This window comes from Cloeon dipterum, chromosome 1 (assembly GCF_949628265.1).
Source record: "Cloeon dipterum chromosome 1, ieCloDipt1.1, whole genome shotgun sequence".
In the NCBI taxonomy this organism is placed as follows: domain Eukaryota; kingdom Metazoa; phylum Arthropoda; class Insecta; order Ephemeroptera; family Baetidae; genus Cloeon; species Cloeon dipterum.
The window spans coordinates 4161178-4179570 of record NC_088786.1 but is presented as its reverse complement, the minus strand read 5'-3'; the positions used below and the strand labels follow the sequence as shown (position 1 = coordinate 4179570).

General features: G+C 38.5%; 2 protein-coding genes across 4 annotated transcripts; one reads left to right on the top strand and one right to left on the bottom strand.

Annotated features, from left to right (window-relative positions):
* Nucleotides 1-267: 267 nt before the first annotated feature.
* Nucleotides 268-17167, top strand: DNAlig3 (DNA ligase 3). Of its 3 annotated transcripts, none has more exons than XM_065475623.1 (23): nucleotides 268-416; nucleotides 11686-12001; nucleotides 12671-12794; nucleotides 12977-13093; nucleotides 13463-13569; nucleotides 13628-13759; nucleotides 13810-13889; nucleotides 13943-14020; nucleotides 14078-14216; nucleotides 14270-14425; nucleotides 14530-14661; nucleotides 14715-14794; nucleotides 14855-14942; nucleotides 14996-15073; nucleotides 15127-15363; nucleotides 15747-15851; nucleotides 15906-16049; nucleotides 16102-16200; nucleotides 16252-16287; nucleotides 16348-16491; nucleotides 16543-16631; nucleotides 16846-16921; nucleotides 16979-17167. In XM_065475623.1, the coding sequence occupies exons 2-23, from the start codon at nucleotides 11687-11689 to the stop codon at nucleotides 17075-17077; spliced, it is 2655 nt and encodes an 884-aa protein (XP_065331695.1). In that variant the 5' UTR covers nucleotides 268-416; nucleotide 11686; the 3' UTR covers nucleotides 17078-17167. The 3 variants fall into 3 exon arrangements, with proteins under 3 accessions (XP_065331695.1, XP_065331697.1, XP_065331694.1); XM_065475625.1 differs by having other exon boundaries at nucleotides 12668-12794; nucleotides 16114-16200; XM_065475622.1 differs by having other exon boundaries at nucleotides 12668-12794.
* On the bottom strand, nucleotides 837-6555 carry LOC135934110 (uncharacterized). Its single transcript, XM_065475645.1, has 5 exons — nucleotides 6482-6555; nucleotides 5541-5668; nucleotides 3176-3396; nucleotides 2605-2827; nucleotides 837-1380 (listed from the first exon to the last, which is right to left on the bottom strand). Exons 2-5 carry the CDS (start codon nucleotides 5665-5667, stop codon nucleotides 1295-1297), a joined length of 657 nt encoding a protein of 218 aa, XP_065331717.1. The 5' UTR covers nucleotide 5668; nucleotides 6482-6555; the 3' UTR covers nucleotides 837-1294.
* Nucleotides 17168-18393: the final 1226 nt, after the last annotated feature.

Genomic DNA, 18393 nt, shown 5'->3' with positions numbered 1-18393 from the left:
GCGTAATCAAAGCATTAAATCAAGAAAATATTGTATCATTGAAGTTAGGCTCATCCAGAAACCTTATCAATAAAATCTCAGGACGCTGTCAAGGTCAAGGTACTGCACGAATAATTTTGTCGTGGGCCAGCGCTGCGGGCGCAGTCTGGATGGCTTCGCGCCACACAACACCAAAAACCAGGAGCGATGAGATTCCCGCCTTTGCTAAACCAATGAAATGCGTTCGCTGCGACTCGGCTCACTCAGACTCAGCTGGCGGAACTCACATTCACAACAATCAACACAACAGTCAAGAGAAGAGAAGGACGCTGAAAACGGCAGGAAAATCTTGTGTTTTTAAAGAACAGACGAAAAATCAGAATTGTCCAGTGAACTAGAAGAGAGTGTAATTTTAACCTAGCTCATTGTCAGACAAGGTAGGAATTCATTTTTGCTATCCGAAATATTTGCTTAATTATATGTATTCAAACTTTAAATAATATTATTTGTAATATCATATTTGAATTGCACAGAGTATGTAATTATTATTAACAATTTAAATTATTTTTATGATTCCTTCCAAAATGGTGGGCATGACCTGACTTGGGCATGAACATGAATTTTTGTCTGAAAAACACCAAACTTCTAAATTAGAGAGCAGTAGTGAAACAAGACTCTAATTTTTTTTAGAGTTTTGAAATATAGGCCACTAATTTTGAATTACGACGATACTGGACCTGGACGCACCAAAATTTGTGGTTTTCCGTGTGTTATAAAATTACGAAACCAGAATTTCAAATCATAAAATTCGGATTGAAACAAAAATTATTTCTTGCCGATTGAAAGAAAGAACAGAATTGAAACTAAGCTCATTACGATTTATTTGGTTTATCGTATATCTTAATTTAATATTTATTTATAATAGTCATATTAATTATGCTTTAAACTGAAATAATGCTTATGAGGAGAAAGTGATGATTTTCGAAATCAAAATCACATTTCATTTTCCATAATGTGTCGCTCAACGAGCTGCTGTAGAGACAAACAGCTCGCAAAAAGCAATCGCAATCAATGGACAACAAGTTTCCAGCCTATTTTTTTGAATTTTTATGGTTTCATCGACTACATTCTAAGTTTTAGTGTTTTTGCCAAATTTCAAGCACTCGGCACAGTTAGTTAATTTCGTCGAATTCGTGTAGCGTTGTTTCGGTCAAAGCCCATCAAATCCCATCTCTCACTGACGCTGTTGGTGCGTTGCTTTCCTCTTCTTGAAGAGGTTGAAGCTGCTGATGGGAAACATGGGCTGGGGCAACTCTCATGGGCTCCTCAGTGCTTGTAGTGGGCTGCCCACGGATCGCTTGCGGCCCATGTTGCAGATCTTGAAGTGACACAACGACATGTCTGCAAAGTAGCCAGTCAGGTGATTTTGTCTCGCTCACAAAACCAAAATGCGGTAATTAGGACAATCAATGGACAGATGGTTGACAGACGACAGGGCTCGAAAATAATTAAAATCTATATTTTAACAGAGACTGCATTGATGGCTGTGGTGGCAAGTATCCGGGTAGTTTTGTTTTTATGTATAAGTTTTTGAAAACATCGATAGCTAATTATCAATTCACCAGTTAGTGTTTGAAGTCACCAAAAGATAGCGCCAGCGGCTACATTGATTTGAATGCGATTTAAGACTAAATCATGTTACTGTGCGTTCTGCTCAGAAATCACCGTAGGAATTCCAGGAAAGATTTTTTATTTTAAAAAATATCGTTTTTCACTTTTCTAGGCGACTAGCTGAACCGATTTTGGTTTTCAGCTCATCAAAAGCAATCATTTTAATGGCTCAATTCTCAGCAGTAGGATTGAGTCCTATATTGCACTGGAAGGGTCTTCAAATAGGAAGTATACAGTGGTGCCATCTATTGACAGCTTCAAACACTAAAGGGCTTTCGTACCTGGTTCATTGAAGCCCAAATTTCAATGGAAAATACTATTATGACCGATTTTTTTTAGACTGAACAGAGTTAAGTGACAAAAAGTGCCGATTGAATAACACAAATTTAATTGTGAATTTATGCATTGAAAAATAGAAAATTTAAAAGCCTCAAACGTTTGCAGCCCATTCAAGCTAAAACAACAATCAAAATGAAAAATATGACGACACACAAGAGCCCTGTTTTTACATGCTAGACAGAAGCAAGAGTTTAGAGAGTTGAAATATGGAAATTTAGAAAATTCCAATCTTTTGTATCAATAGATTCGCTTGGAATAGATAAGCTTTTAAATTTAGTTCCTTCTTTCGTGCAATTATATTCTAAAAATTTGAATAGGCTTGCTATCTTTAAACCCGTTTTTATTACCCGCTCAAATTATCGTTTTAAATTAATCATTAAAATCAATGAAATTGTGAGCCAGTTTGAATCTCTAATAGGTTGTGTGATTATTTCCAAGACTACAATTTGATTTGATGAGTTCAGAGAGATTGCACTCATAAATCCCAAGCGAAATATATGAATGAGTGAGTATTTGAAAGCAGAAGCAATCGTGAAGGTTGGTGCAAAACTATTTGCAATGTTAGTTCTGATTGAGAGTAAAAATCTGCTTTCTGTCTTGGCGACATTGACTTACAGCCACCTCTTTTGTCGTCTTCAGGCTGCATAAGGTCAGCTACGTCGATTATCTGCAAATCAGGCTCCTCCAACGGTGGAGACTGGGGCATCAGCTGTCCATTTCCGTGCCTTCCGTGGTATTCCCGTAATCTTTCGTACTGGTCGAGGGTGAGCGGCTCTAAATGCGCCAGCGGCTTTCGCGTTGGCTCCTCAATGTAAGACTCCAACATCCTGAGAAGATCCTGAAACATTTCCATATATATGAACCATCCATATCATGCTTAACGCTACAAAAATTTCTATATCGCGCGAACTAGTAAAATTGTATAATTTATGGTTTTCAACTCCGTTATTAAAGGCGTCGGCCAAGACATTTTTAGACTGGATAATACTAAACCCCCGCAATTTTTCTTCGCTTCGCAGGCGACGGCTTACTGCAGGTTTTCTAAAATTAATATTGATAGTTCATAAATGCCCAGAAGGCAAGAGTCGACGGTCCCTTTAAAAAGTTTCCTTAAATCGATGGTCAAAATCCGTGAAAAGGAGCCCCTTTTTCTGAAAAGAGTAGACCGCAGATTTACTCTACTTACTTGCAATCCAAACTTGCGCTCGAGATGCTCAAATTTGCCGTCTTGCACGTACTGGTGGAAGTCTTCTTGATCTTGTGGCGTGTGTGGATAGCCTTGAAGTTCGAGCGGCTTGCAGTCCCCTCTGCGGGCAACGGCCACGAGGAGAAGAAGCAAGCACGTCCCTCCGCGGATCATTCCTGACGCGGCCGAACAGAACACAATTGTCCTCCCGATTCGTGAAACTGCGGGGAAAAACATTGTCATAACAAAGTTTAATTACAAAACTCGCAACGCAGGGACAGGGAAGTGACAGCATTATGTGTGGCGTGGGCCCCTGGTGATTTCAGTGATTTCCTCTAGGGGTTTATTTAATTTGATTCGGAATCGATGCATGTGCAATGAAAACAGGTGTACGTGCAGGGTTCCCGGAAATTATCCCACATCAGGGACAGGGTTGCATTTGCTTAGCACCCGGTTTTTTCACCACTGGTTTTTATTCCTCAATTTTTACCAATTTCTTGCACAAGATGTGCAAGAAATGAATTTATTCCATAATTTGCCCTATGAAAAATCTAAAATTTGCGGTCAGAGTGGTCACAATTTCCTGTGCAGATTTTTTCTTTTAAATTGCCATTTGCTGCCTCAAGTTCTCCAAAAATTAATCTCTGACAATATTTCAAATCGAGGTCATGAGCTAATAATTAGGAAATTATTGAAAACTGAGTTGCAAACATTGCCTGCAAGAAACTGGTTAAAATTGAAAAAAAAACACTTCATTTTTGGGTTCGTTGCAACCCTGATCAGGGATAAATATTTCGTGTTTGTGAATCTTATTGAATTTTTGAATCGTGTCGCCTCAAGAGCAGAATTAGTTCTGAATATCATTCAAACTTAGGACACGACATTACGGAATTCTGCGTTTTTTCGCCGCTAGACACGAAGCGAAATCCGGAATGCAATAACTTGGGGAAGACGTAGGCGTATTTAGTTGTGGCAGATACATTTATGGCAATATTTGCGCAGCATAAATATAAGATATGCAGATTAAGGTCAGCACTTTGGTATTTGCCGGCGGGTTTCATTTCTTGAGCCGCTCGCCTGCCTTTCAACCTTAGTTGCCGACCGTGCAAGTTCCAACTTTTGGTTAGCTTTGTTTTGCACGGTTTGCGTCAATCCATTGTGGGCACTTAGTTGTAAACCGTGTAGTTTGAAACACATCCGGTACTCTCAAGATTTTGCGTAAAGCCATAAGTCGCAAATAGGTCGCAAGGCATTAAAACGGACAGGGAAGTGTGGAATGCGTGAACGTCATAAAAGTCAACCTTTTCGTTGCAGGTTTATTGTCCAAACGATATATTACTGGGATAGAGAGAGAGAGAGAGAGAGAGAGAGAGAGAGAGAGAGAGAGAGAGAGAGAGAGAGAGAGAGAGACGTTTGTATTATTTGATAAACTCAAGCCTATGATGGCGTTATCACTGCGTCAATATTTATCAGATCAATCAACAAATCGTGACTTGAATCTTTTGATCTCCAATTTTGAAGCGTGCAATGGAGCAAAAAATAAACGTTATTGTTGGATGCATTCAAAACTAGCAGAAATATAAAAACCTCAATATGCATAATCTTATGCTGCACTGTATTGCACAAAATTTAATTCCATTGTTAAAACACTGGATTGGCAATTAAATTAAAAAAATAATATATTCGTCACTGATAAATAGAAACACTTTCTGTCAATAGAAATCTCTCGTTATTAAGTCAAAGGATAATTCTAGATTGTAAAATCCAGGAAGAAATTCGTCTTGTAAAAATATAAATATGGCTATTCAATGTTGAAAATGCAGAATTGCGCCCTTGTATATTGATTGATTTTCAAACCAAAATAGATTTTGAAATTTTAATTAATATCGTTTTAAAAGTCAATTATGCATTCAATCGGCCTTCCAATTGATGGAAGTTATTTAAAGTAAGGAGAACGTGAAAAAGTTATTACGTTGAGAATCACAGGTTTTTCTTATTATTAATTAATATTTCAAAAATCAAACCGAGAGTTATTAGGTCGCAAATATTACGGTGACGTATTCATTTAAACATTGTATCGGATTTTTTGACCCATTGATCAGCAATAAACTTTTAAAAAGGAAGATTTGATTTCAAGTTCAAGAGTTATCAGTAACCCACAAAAAATAGCTCGTCTGACCCTTAACCGAGAAAATTTGTTTAAGCTACCCTCAATGCACACGTGCACATGCTCCTAAAGAACTTGAAGATCGGCAACCTGTTATCTGCAATTGACTCCATTAAATTTGTCCTGGTTTTGTACCCTTGTGTGACCCCCGGACAATGAGCTAATTAGACGGTCGGCGAGATCTGAAAAAGGACTGACCTGCTTGCTGTGGCTTCGAGGTGCAAGAGCGCAGTGAGCAGGCCACTTTGGGCCGCTTGCTTTTATACAAGGGCGAGGGCGGACGCCACCCCCGCTGCTTGCCAAGGTGCGGGCCCGCCTCGCGCATACTGAAATGAATGAACTCAACTCAATGGGCAACTGTTGATTAACCACACTTTTTGCCCCCGCGCGATTTGCGTTTTTCTCGGGCTTGTACAGAGTAGCGGTAAAATACGAGCTTCTGGTCTTTGGTGGTTTTTGACATCAAAATATATTACATTTGTGGCATCGAGTGGTCAGAACCTTTTACGCATTTTCGAAGCTTCGTGTATTTTAGGTTATGAATCCTTGTTCATTCAACAAAAAGAATTCAAAATCGGGAAATAGAAAATGCTGCAAAAATGAATGAATTAATTAATGATCATTTGTTGCAATTGGTCTTGATTAATAAATTCTGACAACCCACGAATTTTTGTAATTCATTGACGACTTCATTGCAGTTCAAATTCGTTTGAAATATATATCTGTTTATTATTCATGTATATTACATAGATCAGATTAAATTAAAAGTTACATATGGCAAAAAGTGCATAACCGACCGAAACAAAAATTGTAACGACGTTGTTACGTGCTGCAATAGCAAATATTGAATGTCAATTGCAATACATTGAACAAGGACATGAGCGTGAAATCAGCTGGGCGGTGCTCTAAGTTCGCAAAAATTTTCACCTAAACTCCTTTGCATAGTGCAAAGATGAAGTTTTAGTGGTATGTTCCGTTAGTTTTACTCTCAAGAAAAGAGAAAAAAATGGAAAAAAGTGTTAAAGTCTCTGTGTTTTATGCACGTATATGCTTCTCCTTAATGTCAGCCTGAAATAACGAATAGAACTCAAGAAAACGTTTATATCATAAAGTAACCAGAATATTAATATACTACTTACAGATTGCACTGTTTCTCGAAAGCGGGGCTGTTGAACACATAGAGGTAATACTGATTCACGTAGTATACCTGCGCCAATTTCAACTGTAAATGAAATGTTTGAGGTTATCGCACGAGCGTCGTTGACGCAAATCGTATGCATCGCCATGTGACTGTTTAACCGTGCAATTCGGTGTTGGGTTTTCCACTCACGCGCTTAGAATTTACACGACACAATTTAAAATTCAAAATATTTGTATGCAATTGACACCAGTGACTGATTTTTTTCGAATAAGACTCCAAAGAGAGCAGTAGGAAACTTTGCATGCGTGGATTTTGTCTATTTTAATAGCTTTTATGTAAACAAATATAATTGAAAAAATTAAGTTGTTTTGTATACAATTTCTTTGAGCTATTGTAAAACATCTTTTGAAATAAGCCGCTGTGACACAACTCCCTTGATAAGTTTTGCGAGCAAATGTAATGACTAGCAAAGGTCACAAGACCTTTGATTTTCTTAAAGTTGTCAAACGAATGCTGGCATAGATTCAAATTTCACAAGCTTGAGGTCATGAAGCCTAATATGTGTTTTATAAAATGGCACAATACAGAAGCTGACTTGAAAAATGTGTACGCCTCTGAAACAAGCTTTAAATAACATCACTTCAAGCTTTCTCAATTTTTTAAGGCCATTCCTTCTATAGGTAAGCCATTAGTAAAACGTCACCATCGATCTTACTAGAAAAGTGCAAACCAGCGAGCGCTGGTTGTCTATTACTTGGAGATTCAAAGCTAAAAAACAATTTAAATCAATCTAGTTAAAGCAATATTACTAAAATTACAAAAGTCTTTGAATTTCCTTTTGCTTCTCAATTTGAAAATAAACTTAAGTGGCTAAATACAGTACCGATATACCTCAGAGCCATAATTTTAAGAGTATGAAGCTCTGAATTAGGACCATCAGCCAACAGTAATTCTCGAAACGTGGCTGTTGGATTATATTGACTTTCTCTAGACTTTCAAGGGAATTGCGTTGTAGTCCATTGAAATAGAAAATTTGATAATCATGTAAATTAATACAGTCCTGTCATATGCTAACAGGCATGCCACGCGTCCTACGATTTTGGCTGTGTTTTGCGAGGCAATAATTACGCACGTAGAGAAAACAGACCATCAGCACGTAGCCCGAGTAAAAGGAAAGTCGATTAGGCTTTGCGTCAGGGGACGGTGGAACGCTGGCAAAGCGAGGATCCATTTATCACCCACCTGTACGCTTGCGGAACTACTACTTGTTGCTGGCAAATTGGCCGTCGGCTCCCCTGCGGACGAAACCTGGCGCAAAGTGGCACCTTGGACTGCGGAGGCAAGTGAATCACGACCTACGGAGCTAGGGAATCCCTGCGACACTCTCGGTTCCAACAGACAGACAGCAAGGCACCAGCAGCGCTAGCTTAATCTTCTCCATGACCTGTGACCTGACAGCTGCGCCATCTCATTGCCACACACGCACGTCGTCGTAGGTTGGTTCTCTCGCTTGCTCAGGGCTCAATTGCCTTGCGGGCCGCGCAGCAATCGTCAAACACGTCCAGATGGCCGAGCAGCAAATTATTATGCAGAGAAAGAACAGAGAGAGACGCCGCTTTGGTCAGAGGTCGAGTCGCTTTTCGCGCAAAAAAGGCTCATCATTCTTCGCAGCCAGTCAGTGTTGTTTACACACTGTGTACATGGCAGAACGCCCATTGTTTTTACACTGTTGTTCGCTTTTATACAAACGAGGAAAAGTCCTGTCGGCGGTGTAGTGTTTAATTTAGTATCTGTCGTTCTCCTCAAGACACGCTTATCCCTAGTGTCCAGCAGCGTATTTGCTTTCGTGATGCTTACGTAATATTATACTTATTACAACAATGAGAATGGCATATACTCTTTCCCTGATAAATTCGTCAGCAGAAAAGGCAGAAATGATCAGAGGTGTAATTTTTCAGTCATATTTATTGCTGATTACAATACTTATTATGGCTTTGACAAGGAGGCTAGTGTCTCATTAATTATGATTATACAATAGCTTAATGCTGTTCATGCTACATCACTTGACACTGTTGCAAGATAAGATGTGCATATGTATATCTAGATAAATAAATCTATGGTTCCATTAAATAAAATCGTTTCAAGTCAAAATTTGGCGTTAGTGTACCTCCCAAAATGTACTATTTCTCCGCATTTCTATTTAATGTCAATCACAATAGTTCTTCTTGTTTATTTTTATCATTTTACTAGAAATTTCCATTGTTAAACGTAACGGGTGTTATGAAATGAAATGTTAGGTAATATTTTTATTTTTATTGCAAGGAAAAACTTAAGTAATTTGCATATTTTTATTTTAGTTTTTAATTTTCAGATTTTTCTTTTCAGAACTGATGATCGTGCCAATATTTTCCCTCCTCCCGATATGAATATGAACGCGAGAGTGCTCCGCCGGCGGCCAGGAGCCAGAATTCCAGCCCTTCATCACGGTGCTAGACGTTCGCGGGGGTGTCGATTGTTCGCTCGCAAATGCACGTCAAAGGCCGTTTGATTTAACGGGTTAATCCGGCCAACCGGATCCGCCAGTTTACGAGCGATACTTTTTGTTGCGTGATTTGTAGACGCGCATCGGATATGAAGCTGTCACCAGCGTTAAGTCACGACACGGAAACTTAATTTTCGTTTTTTCTGATAACGGGCAAATAACAGACAGGGAGGGGGAGTTGTGCCAGAAGCTGCGCTGACACATTACTTTTATCACTCCCGGCAATTAAAGAGCAGATCAAACACAGCTCATTATTTCTAACTTGGCTGTGTTAACCCTTTGCCTCCAATTTGTAAATATGTTAATAACAAAGTTATGCCGCTCGGCCGTAAATCCGAGTTAAATTGCGGCGTAGAGTGGGAAACGGGAGTGGCTTTCCTCACCTCTCTTACTCCCATCGCGTAGTTGCTTCGATGGAATATTTTTGCTGGTATTATAATCTTTGAACCTTATAATATTAATGCTATGCTTGCATAATATAATAACCCTTTGTGAAAAAATGCTGTTTGATTGGTGAAAGATATAACATACATGTTTTTTGCAATTGCAATGGGATAAGAGAACAGTCTGTCATCAGTATGTCAAATATGAATCATCAGTTTTATTTTGACAGCGTTCTCGGAATTGCTGACAATGAGTGGAGTGGAGAAAGTAGAGTATGCAACCTGCGCAGCACTCACGTCAAGAAGTTGCCTACTCAGTATAAAATTCACAAACAATCGAAAGGGGTGATAAATGGATTAAAAAGTCAGGTACTTCAGGTCGATTTTCCCCGATAGAATAGTGTAGCACTCAAAACTGAAAGAAATGAAGCCATTATTAAAACGATCATGAGTAGAGTTTGATTACACCGGATTTATTTCCCATTTTTTTTAAATCAAATTGTTTTTTCTTTTTTAACAATCATTCCATAATATTGTGATATAGCCTTACATAATTATGATTAAGTATAGAATATTGTTAAGTAATAGCAAAGAAATTATCTTAAACAGGCTGCTCGCGAACTTTATTACAATATATTATTTTTTATTGAATGCCAAGAACATATGAATCACAAAATCATTTGCGTCAGAAATTCCTCTATATTGTTTTTATATTTCAGAAAATGATATAATAATACAATATTCTTCTTGACAAAACAGGCAAATATAGTTAGCAGAAACCTCTAAATGGAAATGTTTATCTTTACATTTCAGGCAGTGGTAACAATCTTTACAATTAAAAAAACCACAAGTTCTTATTTATCATCGCTGGGACCTAATATGCTCTGAAAATTACTAGAAATATTTGTATTTTAACTGGCACTTTTCGATTTTTTTCGATAGAGAAACGTAGTTATGGACCAGTCTCTCCACGCTCTCTAATATTGTGCGAGCTGCAGCGTCAGACAATGTATTGTGGCCTATAGACACACGCGCTGCCTTTGTTTTTCATTTCGAACCGCGGCTATAATTCACACGCGTTTATGTGAATGTTTGTGTCGGTCGAGAGCGTGGGCCGGCGCTAGCTCTCCTCGATTTGAAAATATTTATATATTGCGCTGCTGACCGCAGTGGCGTCATGCTTTCTCCATTTCGCGCGATGAATCTGTCTACAAACCTTCACTGCCTCTTTTGTTTCTGCGAACTGAGATTTCTTCCGCCCCCGCCCGATTGTTCTCCGCCAGCTAATTGTGCAGATTGCTCTTTTCGTTTGGCTGCACTGCACTGTCGGCTAGTGACCTTCGAACTAATCCTCGCGTAGATATATGATACTTGCATATTTGCATTCGCTGATGCTTCAAAACACTTCGTCTTATTAAAGCTAGTATATTAATTTAAAAAATAAAAGATATCGGAGTAAATTACAAATATTCAACCGTTATTTTTTTAACATTTTTTGCTCTTTTTAATTATTTGCAACACGAGTCAATTCCATGTTGTACCTCTTTATATCTTGTAGTCTATATTTAGCAGAATTATCGTAGAGTTCAATAGATTTTATCTATGTCTGAACGAAGAGCACTGATCTCGACCATAAATATAGAACAGTAACAGCAATGTCAAAGATAGGGTAGAACAAGAAAGAAGTGTTCTTTGTTAGGAGTGATTAGTATACGATACAATCTTTTATCATAACATTTTTCGCCCTCAAATCTTACTCTATGACCTAAATAATGGTCAAGGTTACCCACGAAATGAAGGACAATATTTTGATTATCAGTTAGTTTGAGTACTGTTGCTCGGTCAAAGTACGTCTGGAACCTTTGCGACCGACTCCATTCCGCACAATGAAGGACTGGCCGGGTCAAAATCCAGTCGCAGTAAAGCTTTCCAAGTGAACCCGAGTGCAGTGTCAATTATCAAAAGCTTCCACCAGAGAATCGTTGAATTAATGCATTTTATGGCGAGGAGAGAACAATTAAGGGGTCAGGCGGCGTCATCACGATGTTTGTTACGAGCTGGAGTCGTGAAAAACGTCGTCATAGGCCAACCATCGTGAAACCGAGGGTGTGCGCCGTGACGTAATGCTCTCTTGCTCCTAATCCGCTGCCACACGAGCTTTTCGAAACGCCGACATGCTCATTATGACCTTTTGCTAATCGTCTGCTTCAAAGTCATAATGATACTAGTATTATATCATTTTAGTTTTAATCGTAAAAATTTTAAAATTGCTCGCAGGATGGCGGAGAAGCCGTTCGCCGTGGACCGTGCCAAGACTGGCCGGGCCGGCTGCAAGAAGTGCAAGCAGAAAATCGAGACGGGCTCGCTGCGCATCGCTCGCATCCAGCCAAGTCCGTTCGGCGGCGAGGGCAGCACGATGAAGGCCTGGCATCACGTACCGTGCCTGTTCGCCGCCTTGGCCAAGGCGCGCGCCACCACCAAAAAAATCGACGACCCCGAGGAGGATGTCGAGGGCTGGAATGAAATCAGCGACGAGGACAGAGCGGAAATCCAGTCCCAGCTGGACGACCTGCCACAGCCTTCAACCCCAAAGGTGAGCATTATCATAAAAATCTCATAGTACGTGTTCAAATTGATTCAAAATATTGGTTGCCAAGGTTGATTTAATATAAATTGAGGTCGAAGTACGAGCGTAATATTATTTGTTGAATTGGCAGTCATTATTCATACAAAAGAAAAAATGTCTAACACCAACCCCATAAAAATTGTCTAAAATTCATTGATGATTTCGCTGCTTAGTCTCTCGCGAATTTACAATGAACTGTTTTTTCTGTTTGAATTATAAAATGTTTTAAACAAAATTAAAAAAAATTCTGTAATCAATCTTTAGATCTCAGAAAGGATTTTGATAAAAATATATCTATAACCCAAGATAGGCTAATTTTATTTTTGGAACTGTGTGTCGAACCTAGTTGTAAATGACCGCATATCTATATCCGTGTGTAACATGAACAGCAAAAGCGCAATTCCTATCAAACCGTTTCCTTTCCTGGATTAGATGTATTTTTAAGAGTGAATCTTACGCGCAAACACAACTGGTCAAATAAAAAAATATTTAATTTCTCCGATAAGGAGTCATATTAAATTTTAAAAATTTAATCAGCAAAATATTTAATTTTGTACTCTCTAACACTCCCTTCTATGATTGTCGTGAGATGCGTTTATGGTGTTCAGTATTGATATCTCTTTTCAAATTTAGCAGAAACCTTCTGGAAAGGCACCAAAAAGCCCGTTGCCAGTGAAGAGCCCGACGTCGAAGAAAAGTCCGCTTAAATTGGGCGTCGCGAGTGGCAGTCAGGAGCAGCAAACGAGCTCCTCAGCTGCCGGTGAGCTTTTGTTTTGCGTCATGATGTAAGCCCCTCTTGATTGGAAAGGTGCTCGAGTGGCCGATCGGTTCATTAATTAAAAGGTCGCCAACTCGTTTGCATATTGCGAGCTCATTACGTCTCATTAGAAGCTGTAATTAAAAGAGAAGTGGCTGTAATTAAATGGGGATTATTATTTGCAGGAAAAGACAACTCTTTTAGAGAGTTTCGTCGTGTCTGTGCACTCATCGCTGAAACACCCGCCTACACAGAAAAGACTACCATAGTGCGCAACTTTCTCACCAAGGGAAGCTCTGGAGGTGAGGATCAAAAGTTTTGCTCGCTTCTTTTGAAACAGAGGCGAGTTGTTTTTTTTTTCTTAAATTAATACATGGCAACTATTTAATTTAATTTCCTTTATTAGTGGTTCAAAATGGTTTTGGTCTGTTGGCAGAATAAGAATACAAGGGTGTCATAATTTTCTGCAGTTGAAATTTCTTGCTGGTTAATTTTTCCATATTTCTGGTTACAACCAGCAGCTAAATGTAATTAAGCAGAAAATTTCTGAAGAAATATGAAAAAATAAACAGCTTGCTTTACTCCGAATTTTAATATAAACTGTATAACTAGCTCTAAAATTATTATTTGCCATTTCACATAGTAAAAATTTAAATAATTTATTTATTTAGATGGCTTTTCTGGAGATCTCCTTTTGTGGATTCGCATGCTGCTGCCCATGGTGGAGAAAAGAGTTTACAATGTGCAAAGCAAACAACTTGTCAAGCTCTTCAGCAAGGTAGTACCTCACAAGGACGGTGTTTATGGAATTTAACATCCCAACGATTTCATGTTAGATTTTTGAAGTCGACTATGAGGAAATGCTTGAGGATTTGGAGCAAGGAGATGTAGCTGCTACTGTAAAAAGCTTCTATGAGAAGAGCAAGACCTGCCTGCCAATATCAAAGAGCACCCTATCATTGCAAGAGGTTTGTTCAGATGAAACGTGGGAGAAAAAGAAATAATGTTTCATTCATAGGCGGACAAATTTCTTGAAGAACTTTCCGAAGTTCGGTCCGAGGAAGAGCAAACTCAAATTTTCAAGAAAATAGTGAAAAGGCTAGTTGTTGGAGGTGATTTTTGCTATATTTTAACTGCTCAATTGTTTCTAGATGTACAAGCAATGACTTGCAGATGGTCATCCGCCTCATAAAGCATGATCTACGAATCAATGCTGGACCAAAGCACATGTAAAAATTTCAACTAATACTTTCGCACCATAAATAAAACTTGTTCTAATATTACAGTCTGAATGGGGTCCATAAAGATGCGTATGAAGCGTTCCAGAATTCAAGAGACTTGAAAGCTGTTGTAGGTCAGTCGGCAGAAGCCAGTACTCCTTTGGATATAAGTTTCAATGTGATGACGCCTTGCCTTCCCATGCTGGTAAATCAACATTTTGTCGCCTATAAATCCATTTGTAAATATTCAATGCGCAGGCTGAAGTGTGCAAAAGCGTGGATCAAGCAATGGCGCGATGCCCAAATGGAATGCTGGCAGAAATAAAATATGACGGAGAACGAGTGCAAGTGCACAAAACTGGAGATGCTTTCAAATACTTTTCTCGAAGCTTGAAACCTGTTATGGACCACAAGGTATCAAAGAGTCGCAAAATCTTATTTGTTCTGCCAAACCATTGCTGCTTAAGCTTCAACTTGTAATTTAGGAATATTAGTGATATATTTTCTCACATTTGCAGGTCAAACATTTTGCAAAATACATTCCTAAGGCTTTTCCACATGGCCGCAGTTTGGTTCTTGACAGTGAAGTTCTTCTCATGGACACTGTAACTGGTAAACCACTGCCTTTTGGAACCCTAGGAGTTCATAAAGTAAAAACATGAAACGAAAATGTTTCATGAGTAATGATCAAATATTTTTTCAGAAAGCTGAATTTGAGCAAGCTTCAGTGTGCCTGTTTGTGTTTGACTGTCTATTTTATAATGGGCAATCCCTCTTGGACAAGTAAATCATTAAATTTTTGTGGTGTTTTATTTTGCCTTTTAACTAAACACTTCTAAACAGGTCTATCAGTGAGAGGAGAGAAATTCTAAAAGAAAACATGACAGAAGTACCTCACAGAGTTGTTTTCTCAGAAGCCCAGGAGATAAGTGTAAGCACAATATATGCAAGGTTTCGCTTCAAAATTTAACTCTTCCTTCATAGCACCCTTCGGAGTTGGAAAAAATGATAGCAAAAGTGTTGAGCGAAGGGCTGGAAGGACTAGTTCTTAAGGATTTGCAGGTAATGCGCATTGCCCTCACTGCTAGTGGTAATAAAATTATAATTTTTTGTAGAGCAAATATGAGCCTGGCAAGCGGCACTGGCTGAAAGTGAAAAAGGACTATCTTGCGGGTGGTAAAATGGCAGACACTGCTGATTTGGTGCCTTTGGGAGCTTGGTTTGGAACTGGAAGCAAGGGTGGCATGAAGAGCATATTTCTCATGTGCTGCTTTGATCCTGTGAAGAAAATATGGCTCACCGTCACCAAAGTGCACGGCGGTTTCGATGACAAGCAGCTTGAAAAGTTGCAGGTAATGCTGATCTTTTCGCAAGAAAATTAAAGATCAATAACTCTCTGGAATCATCTCAGCCATCCCTCTCACGTTATTATTTTATGGAGTTAAATTGTAATAATAATTTTATTTTTTTCTCAATGAATAAATTCCAATGAACCAAATGCAAAGCTGGAATCTGCTGGATTGAACCCCAGTTGAGTTAGTGTTTTAGATTTACGTGTCTGTTAGTCAGGGCGCTGGAATTTGAAGGAAAAAGAGTAATACCAGAGCTTATTGGTTATTTTCAGACAAGTTATAAATGTTATCTAGATTTTATATTTATTTGCATTGCATGAGAATGATTCCCTATTAATTTCGAGTGAACTAAAATAATTTTATGATATTTTTCAAAATTACAGACCAGCTTAAAAATGAAGAAAATAAGCAAAGACCATGAATTGATTCCGGCCTGGTTGCACTGCCATCGCCATCATGCTCCTGATTTCATTGCCATCGATCCAGAGGTATGGAATACACGAACAGGCTTAAAGTAACCATCTCACCATGTTTGCAAACAGGAAATGCCTGTTTGGGAAATCACTGGGGCCGAATTCACTGCTCACGACGCACACACGGCTGGCATCTCCGTCCGCTTTCCTCGAGTTACCAAAGTCAGAGATGACAAGACTTACAAAGAAGCCACCAACCTAAATGAACTTAGAGTATGGTTTTGAATTTCCTCTCGCTTTTTAAAACTGATCAACGTTTATGCAGACCTTGTTTAAGAATTCTCGAAATGGTACAGACGTCAGCTCTATATTTGGGGGTGATGACGAAGATAGTGCGTCCACCTCTTCATCTTTGTCTAGAAAGGTTTGACTGAATTGCTCAAATAGAGTTGCTCACGTATATTATTCATTTCAGGACTCGCCAGCACCAAAAAAGAGGAAGATCGAGCAGGTTTGAATATTAAAAAGGGTTCAAATTGTGTTATTTACCATTTTCTTTACTATATTCTAGTTCCTCAAAACCTCACCTAAGAAGGCTGCAGAGGATATTAAAAAAGATAAATTGAAGAACACAAACTCGTCATGTTCTTCCGGCTCCTCAGAAAAGCTCTTTGTTATCCCTGCCAAGCTTGATAGCAGACCCGACTTTAAAGATGTAAACTTTAAAACATAAATAGTCGAGTCAATTTACCATTTTTGCCCTTAGCCCTTGCCTGATGTCTTTGTTGGCGTAAGCCTGGTTCTGCCTCCGTGGGTGTTGAAAAACCGAGAGGAGCTTGCAAGATATTTCACAGCGTATCCTTTTCGACCCCAAAAGATCTCTCTTTTCCCAAAACTTTCAAGTGTTTTAATGGCCAAAAATCTACTTTTAAGGCAAAAGTGTTTTACATTTGGCGTATTAACGCTGCCTCTGTTAATTAATGGCTTCTCTAAAATGTTTAAAAGAAAGTTGAAATGATTTTCTCAATATGTTAGCTGTTTAAGTTTGGCCTTAACATTATTTATATAGTTATGGAGGTGAAATTCTCAGTCCACTGAAAGCTGGCAAAGCCACGCACTGCCTTTGGGACTATGCACATCCACCGGTGAGTGTAATTTAAAATTAAATTTAACATGCCTTGCTGATCTTTCAAAAAATTCAGACCTCTAAAAGTGCTGCCATACCTATAACCACGTCGTGGATCATCAACAGCATCCGAACAAAGAAACTTCAACCCATCGAACATTACAAGCCAAAATGAATTTCCCCCCAATTTTTGTAATTGTCAGTTTAATCTGTTTATGTGTTTTGTAATTTTTAAGAATTAATTTAATAAACCAAGTATAAAAATATCAACTGAATTTGATCATATTTTCATAAATAATACATTTTGCAAGCTATCTCCTCATTAGAAGCAATTCAAACTGAGTGGTGATTCGTTGGGTGCATAAATATTGACAGGACAACGGCCAGGAAACGGAGAGAAACAAAGATACCAAATCGAGCAAATGCAAACTGACAAACACAGCACACTGTCTTGTTAGCATACATCAGGCGGCCGTTTGCTATCTTGATTCCTGTCGCGCAGCTCAGCAGCCCGGATTAGTGCTCTGCGCTAATCCCTCTCCAGGTCATGCCAGATAAATTGCCCTCGCAGAAGACCACCACTCCATCAATAACACAATTTAGAAAGTTTAGTAGTGGATAGGAGCTACTCTCGCAGCTCGCAGTGCATTACAACTTTTATCGTGAATGGGGCGTCAATGGCGCGGCGCTCTCGACTTCTTTTTATCGTTTTGGCCATGAAAGCCTGCAGATTAAACCTTTTGAATGGGATATAGAGTACAGATTCAAACGCAACTACTATCCTAAATGGACAGCATTGGACACATTTGCTGCGATTATTTGATTTAAAAAAGTTTCAATATCCATTCTAGTTAAAGAACTGCTCAGCAATACTGTTACAATTACTTGTAATTGAGGCAATGGAAAAATTGGCTAACACATAAATAGTGTAAAATAATTAATTTATTTTTATTTCTAGAACATCAGCGGATTGCTCGACAGCGGCTCATCGATATGTATGATAGGTTACTTTCATCTCGTTTTAAATGGAATTATTCTACCCCAATTTTGCCATTTCCTCAATTACAAGTAAAATTGTAACAATACAATCAAATCATCATAGCGTCAAAGGCAAATAATAAAAGAGACACGAAAAATTAAATGTAATGCTGTGTAAACTAACTCAAATCCAACTAAACGATTGCACGCTCTTATCTCATCCCGTCCAAATAATTTTTCGCGCCATGATGTTTATTCAACATCAGAATTAATTTTTGAAAAATTTTAAAGCTTCAAAAATAATATCGAAATTAGAAAATTGAAAGAAAATACGATAGTACATATATTATGTATTTTTTCTCTTCAAATTGCACTCAGCCGGCCATCCCTTTGTCAAATCCACGCATGGTAGATCCAATTCATCATATTTTAGTTTTAATGAATTTTCCGGTTTTAGTTGTCAATTACTCATTTTTATTGTAGATTTAAAGACAAATTATTAAAACGGCTGGA